The sequence below is a fragment of the Cebus imitator genome, unplaced genomic scaffold (genome assembly GCF_001604975.1).
Source record: "Cebus imitator isolate Cc_AM_T3 unplaced genomic scaffold, Cebus_imitator-1.0 Scaffold463, whole genome shotgun sequence".
Taxonomy (NCBI): Eukaryota; Metazoa; Chordata; class Mammalia; order Primates; family Cebidae; genus Cebus; species Cebus imitator.
The window spans coordinates 1,010,943-1,018,382 of NW_016107778.1; the positions used below are offsets into that span (position 1 = coordinate 1,010,943).

Below are 7,440 nucleotides of genomic sequence, written 5' to 3' on the forward strand. Positions count from 1 at the left end.
GGGAGCCCACCTTTCACACCAGTATGCCCTGATGTAGGACATAGAGTCAAATAATGTTATTTTGGAACTTTAAGATTTAATGACTGCCCTGCTGGGTTTCAAACTTGCACAGGACCTGTAGCCCCTTTCTTTTGGCCAATTTCTCCCTTTTGGTTTAAGAATATTTACCCAATTATCATATTCCCATTGTACCTTGAAAGTAAATAGCTTGTTTTTGATTTTACAGTCTCATAGGTGGAAGGGATTTCCCTTGTCTCAGGCGAGACTTTGGACTTTGAGTTAATGCTGGAATGAGTTAAGACTTTGTGGGATATTTGGGAAGGCATAATTGTATTTTACCATGTGAGAATATGAGATTTTGGGGCCAGGAGCAGAATGATATGGTTTGTATCTGTGTTCCTATCAAATCTCATGTCAAATTGTAATCCTCAATGTTGGATGTGGGGCCTGGTGGGCAGTGATTGGATGATGGGGTTGGATTTCATGTGAATGGTTTATCACCATCTCTCTTAATATTGTCCTCACAAGAGTCAATGAGTTCTTGTGAGATATGGTTGTTTAAGAGTGTGTCACACCTCCCCTCCCAATCTTTTGTGCTCCTGCTTCAACCATGAGAAGTTCCTGCTACCCTTTGCCTTCTGCCATGATTGTAAGTTTTCTTAGTTCTCTCCAAAACCCAAGCAGATGCCAGTATCATGCTTCTTCTGTAGCCTGTGGAACCAAAAATTAATTCTCTTTTTTCCATAAATTACCCAGTTTCAGATATTTCTTTATAGCAATGCAAGAATAGACTAATACAGAAGGGACAGTATACTAGGTACACAAAATTTTTAAATAAGGGACCAGACCCCAAATACCTGACAGAACTACTCACTCTCTAACCCTTACCTCCTCCCAACACACACACACACACACACACACACACACACACACACACATGCACAGACGCACACACACATATACCCCTCCAAACCTGGTCTGGAACCTCCTTTTTATTTTCCTGAAGAACATATCAGTTTCGTAGGTGAAACACATAACACTGAATTCAAATTATAGGTCAAACATCAACTCTTTTTTATTTAGTTAGAAATGAGCCAACTGTTGCTGAATGGCCTCTCTGACATAACCTGCCATCTCAAAAGCTTTGAGGTTGAGAGGCCCTCCCTCTGTTCCTTTTTGTCCAATCACCACAAGCCATACAGACTCGATCTGAACTACTGTCACTGCCCGGCTGCTCCGACTCTGGCCTTTGGTGCGCAGGTCCATGGTGTTGTTGCCTTCAGCATACAGATTGTCTCGAATTAACAAGCATTTGATCCCTGCAAGGGTGACTCCTTGGAGAAACAACTTCTCTCTCTCCTCCCTTGCCAGTAAAATCTGAATTTCTTCCTGGGTCAACTGTAACAAGTTGCCTTCAGAATAAGAAGCTAATAACCAGGGTGGGGAATTGGTGATAATTGCTGCGTCACAGCACATACCAGTCTGTAGGAGGATACTGATGCAGTCCTGCCAGACGTCTTCACTGATATCCTGTATGCACTGCATGATTCAGATAAGCAGTCTCTAGCAAGTTGGTCTTCAAAGGAAATTTGTTAGCACTTGGCTCAAGAAGTCTGATAAGCTGAGACTGAAATAAACTAAAAATACAGACTACTTCTTATGGTCTTTCCCCAGAAGCAAGGTAGAGGAGGTCTTGGTGACTTGAATAAAGTTGTGCCCCAGCTGCCATCTGCTGTGATTTATCAAGCTACCTCAAGAATAGGAGTGAGGTCACAAAGGTTCTGTGACTTTTTAAAGAGTCATAATCAATGACATCATTGGTGATCTCTGGCAGTAGCTTTCTGAGGCTGTATCTGCAGCTATAAAGATAGCGGGTACAATGTATACCTACTTACTTCCCTGGTATACCATGAGAAAAATACCAACCCCCAATAGTATGAAAACCCTTAGTAGAACATAAGTGGGAAATAACTGAGTTGAAGGCTTAGATGTGAAATAGGACAGGTGAGGCTTACTGTAGCAATTAGTATCTCATATGTTGGCTAATCTTACTGAGACCTGAGCTTTAGGTATAAAGTCAAAAAGCCCACAGGATCGCCAGTTCACAACTTATTTTGAGATGATGACAACAGCCTCCTACTTGGCTTCCTTGTCTCTGCACTCATTCCCTTTAGTTTACCCACTAACCATTAGTCTAAAGTCGTTCATTTAGTTATTTATCAAACATTTACCATGTGCCAAGAACTTGTCTAGGCAGTAGGGTGCAGCAGTGAACACAACAGAGACAAACTGCTGCCTTCATGGAGCTGACATTCTACAGGGAAGAAACAAATAATAGATGCTACTAGTATCTCTTTCACTGTAAGCATTTTTATTAGCCTAGTAGTTTTTTTCTTCCAGATTTTATCTCTTATTTTCAGGCTTTCTCTACTCCAATGGGGGTACATTCTGACTTGTGGCTCTTCTGTAACCTTTGTCAAGTCGCTATATGTGCATCAATTTCTTCTGAAATGACACTAACTTGCCTTAAAAAGAAAATGTTATTAGAAATCACTAATGTTAATGGTGGGAAAAATTTGGGATACCTCTAAAAATATTTGTTGTTTTTATTCAACAAACATTTATTGAGTACATACTATGTGTCAGGACTATTCTAGACTTTGGAAATCCAACAGTGAACAAAAAGTCCCTGACCTCATAGAGATGACATACTACAGAGAGAGGTAATAAATGACAAATACATTTATAATATATCAGGTAGTATTGATAACTGTGAAGGAAAAAGGAGTGTAGAGAACGTTGGAGAAGACTTGGTGATAGTTTTATTTTATATATGGTGTTCAGGTAGGGGAGGATTCTCTGGTGCAGTGACATTTGATCAGAGGCCTGACAAAGATGAGGGAGTAAACATAGAAATATCTGGGGGAAGAGCATTCTAGGCAGAGGAAATAACAAATATAAAAGCCCTGAGGCAGAAGCATGTCTGGTATATTTAAGAAACTGCAAGGAAACCAATATGACTTGAGCAGACAGAGAAAAGAGTGATAGAAGATATAATAGATGTAATCAGAATTGTACTGGGCTTAGATAATATGTAGGGGCTTATAGACTATAGTTAATGTTTGGCTTTTACTCTGAGATGGGGAGCCATTACACAGCTTTAAACCAAGGAACGATATCATTGTAGATTCTAGATTCTAGTCCCATAGAAGATGCTATGTAGATTACAGGTTCTAGGGGGACCAGGGCCAAAACATGTAGACCAGCTAGAGATTGTGGCAACAATCCATGCAAGAGACAACAGAGGCTTGGGGCTAGGCACAGTGGCTCATTCCTGTATTCCCAGCACTTTGTGAGGTGGAGGTGGGAGGATTGCTTCAGTCCAGGAGTTGGAGACAAGCCTAGGCAACATAGAAAGACATCATCTCTACTAGAAAAAAAAAATTAAAAGAAAAAAATTAGCCAGGCATGGTGGTACACCTGTAGTCTCAGCTAGATGGGAGGCTGAGACAGGAGGATCACTTAGGCCTGGGAGTTGGAGGCTGTAGTGAGCTATGATTACACCACTGCACTCCAGCCTGGGTGACAGAGAGGCATTGTCTCAAAAAATAAAAAAAAATAATAAAATAGAGGCTTGGGCCAAGGTACAGAAGTGAGAAGTAGTTGAATTTGGAGACTATTATGAGGGAAGAATTCATAGGATTTGATGATGAATCAGGTTTGGGATATGAGAGAAAGGATGACTCGAAGACTTTTGTCCTGAATGACCATGGTAAGTTTTAATGTTTGCATCTCCTCCAAAATTCATACTGAACCTTAATTCTCAATGCAACAGTATTAAGAGGTGGGGCTTTTAGAAGGTAAATTGGGCCATAAGGGGTGTAGTCTTATGGAGGGGATTGGTACCTTATAAAAGGGCTAGATGGAACTAGCCATGTGTGTATCTACTGCTATGTGAGGATACAGCGTTCCTCACTCCAGATGATGTAGCATTTAAGATGTCATCTTGGAAGCAAAGAAAGCCCTTCTCACCAGACACTGAACATACTGAAACCTTGATTTTGGATTTCCAGCCTTCAGAACTGTGACAAGTACATTTCTGTTCTGTACAAATTACCCGGTCTAGAGTATTTAGTTTTCACAGCACAAATACACTAAGACCAACTGGAATGATGGAGTTGCAATTTCCTGAGTTGAGTAACGCTGTATAAAGAGCAGGCTTGAGGATTCCGGTACAAATCAAAACTTCTGTTTTGGAAATGACAAGTTTGAGATGCCTCTAAGATATCTGAGTAGACATGTCAGTAGGCAGCTGGATATTATGGAATTTTAGAGTTCAGAGGACAGATAAAGATTAGAGATAACATTTTGGGAGTTGTCCACAAATAGACGCTATTTAAAGCCATGGCACCGGATGGCAGCACCCAGGGAATAATTGTAAATAAAGAAGAGGACCAAAGTCTGAGCTCTACCAAAACATGTAGAGACAGGTAAAATGAAGTGAAACGGCAAAGAAGGTTAGGAAAGAGAAGTCAGAGAAGTAGGAGAGAAAGTGGTATTTCTATCCCTGGAGTCAAGTAAACAAAATGTATCAAGGAGAAGGGAGTGATCAAATACCGCTGGGAGGACAAAAAGAGATCTGAGGATGACCAATGGATTTTGCAATGGGGAGATTATTGGTAAACTTGACAAGAACAGTTTGGTGGAGTGGTGGAAGAAAAGGCTGATTACTGTGGTTTCAAGCAGGAATAGGACAGGAAAAGAAGAGAATGGATTTAGATAAATATTTTGAAGAGTTCTGCTGTAAAGTGCAAGAGGAATGGGGGGTTGGTAGATCGGGGACAGAAATGTGGATCCAAAAAGATATTTTTTAAGATTGAAAATGCTATGGCATGCTTTCATGCTGATGGCAATGATCTAATAAAGTGGAAACATTTAGTAACAAAGACAAGGAAACAACTGAGCAGGCTAAAGAGAATGAAATTGAGTGGACAAGTGGAAGGGTTGCCTTAGGAAGGCTCAGGAAGAGTTCACTAATTGAAGGCAGATTATATGGGCTCATGTGCAGGACATCAAGCAAATTTGGTTGTGGGATGATGTGGCAGTTCCCTTCTCATGGCTTCTATTTTATCAACAAACTAAGAAGCAAGGTAAGCATTTGAGAGAGAAAACAGAAATGTTTGATGATAAAGTTGAGGAAAGGAAAGAGCCTATCAATATTCATTGTGTCTTTACAATGTTCCTGAAACCTCTTATACGTTACATTTTGAATTCCCACAAGAACTTTATAAGAATAGGTTTACAGATGAGAAAACTAAGCTACAGAGAGTCTGTGTAATTTGCCCAGGGCCATGTATTATTAGCATATAGCTTAGCCAAAATGTGAACCTGGTCTGACTAGAGCCTACATACCCTTTCCATTATCCTAAACAGCATGGAAGCAAGGTTTCGAGTCTAAGTAACTGAGTATATGGTGGTGCAATTAGTAGGGACAGGAAAAGTTTGAGAAAGAACAAGTGGTAGAGGTGGGAAAATACAAGGGGGTTGTGGAAGACTGTGAAAGATAAGTTTGTTTTGGGCCATGATGGCTTTAATGTGCTAATGAACACACAAGTAGAACTGTCAGAGGGCAATTGGAAGTTAGAAATTTGAACTCAGGGAAAAGGTCATGGTACTTGATATGTGAAGTCTGGGAGTCCCTTACTGGAGGCACGTTTGCCCCTTTTCACACTGCTGTAAAGAAATACCTGAGACTGGGTAGTTTATAAAAAAAGAGGTTTAATTGGCTCATGGTTCTGTAGGCCATACAAGAAGCATAGTGGCTTCTGCTTCTGGGGAGGCCTCAGGAAGCTTCCAGTCATGGTGGAAGGCAAATGGGAAGTGAGGCACTTCACATGGCCAGAATAGAAGGAAAGGGGGTAGGGGGTGGTGCCACAGACCTCTAAACCACTGGATCTCATGAGAGCTCACTCACTATGGCAATGACAGTACCAAGGGGGATGGCGTTAAATCATTCAGAAGAAACCACCCCCATGATCCAATCACCTCCCACTATGCCCCCACCTCCAACATTACGGATTACAATTAGACATGAGATTTGGTGGGGACACAGATCCAAGTCATATCCAGGAGTAAGGATTTAACTTGTGGAAGTGATCAAAATAATCAAAAGAATAAAAATAGAAGAGGAATGAGGAGAGAAGCCAGGAAAATGGCTTATAAAAAGGAAAAAGAGGAGCTGGGAAGGAGTCAGAGAAGGAACAGTCGGGGATGCAGCCAGTGAGTTTGCTTTATAATAAAGGCCAATGGAAGAAAGAATGTCAAAAAGGAATATGAATTAATAGTTTTAAGGGCTGTAAAACAAATAGAAAATGAGCACTGAGAAGAGCTGTTGGAATCAGCAACTGGAATTGAGGATGTTGTGAAAGCGCAGATTGAGCGGAGTGGTAAGGGAGGAGTGAGTTTGTTATGGAAAAGTGAAGGTGATGATAAGTACACTATTTTGAGATATTTGGCAGTCAAAGGACTGAAAATCATGGAACGATGGTACAAGGGAGAATAGGGTCATGGATTGAGGGAAGGGCTTTCAGGCTAGGGAAAAAGGCAGAATATGATAAACGAGTAGTTTTGCTAGCAAATGTTATGAGAACTCAAAGAAGAACAAAATTATTTTGAAGGAGAATTGAGATTGCAAGCCATAACCCTGCAATAGTAGAGCTAGAAATTACCCTGAGGTAGTGGCCAATAACCTCATTGTAATCTTGGTTAACTTGGACTCAGAGAGGTGGCATGATTTCCCCAAGGTCACACAGCAAGTTAGTGGCAGACCTGAGAGGAGTAGAACCCAGATTTTCCAACTCTCAGATTGTTCTTTTTTCCATCACAAATCTGACTTGGAGCACACCACTGAGGGTGTGCACCTATCTACCCCTCGTCTGAGAGTTGGTCTAGTGGGCCCTTCCTTGGTCCTCTTCCCATTTCTGTGATGGCAAATTTATGAGGGTACTGTAGTATTCTAGATTTTAACTAGGTTGATGGCAGCAGACACATAAAGAAGGGATAGAGAGGAGGTTATGCCTTTCCATATTTCAAAAGATATTCTATAATGACTTGCCTAAGGTCTCACAGCTAGGAAGCTCTTCAGAAACTCAATTGCCAGCATAACGGTAGCCTGTGTTACCGCTGCAGGATGCTATCACTGTAGTATTAGAGGAATAATATCTGTGTTCAGAGCCCTTATAGCATCAAGGAGTGTGAGAAGGGTGGCAGTACTAGAATTTGGAACTTAAAGACTAGGCCAAACGTTGAATCTGAACCAGGATAATCAATTCCCCGAAGAAAAGGGCATTTGCCAGGAATCAAGATGGCGGGAGCGGCTACGAGCGAAGTGTCGCGATAGGAGCTTCCGCCGAGAATCAGGTGACGAGAGTTTGAGCCAGG

At 41.2% G+C, this 7,440-nt stretch overlaps 1 protein-coding gene across 1 annotated transcript; it reads right to left on the reverse strand.

Annotated features, from left to right (window-relative positions):
• Positions 1–1,054: 1,054 nt before the first annotated feature.
• On the reverse strand, positions 1,055–1,861 carry LOC108291683 (profilin-2-like). Its single transcript, XM_037732668.1, has one exon. The coding sequence runs from the start codon at positions 1,543–1,545 to the stop codon at positions 1,084–1,086; it is 462 nt and encodes a 153-aa protein (XP_037588596.1). The 5' UTR covers positions 1,546–1,861; the 3' UTR covers positions 1,055–1,083.
• Between the last annotated feature and the right edge of the window lie 5,579 nt (positions 1,862–7,440).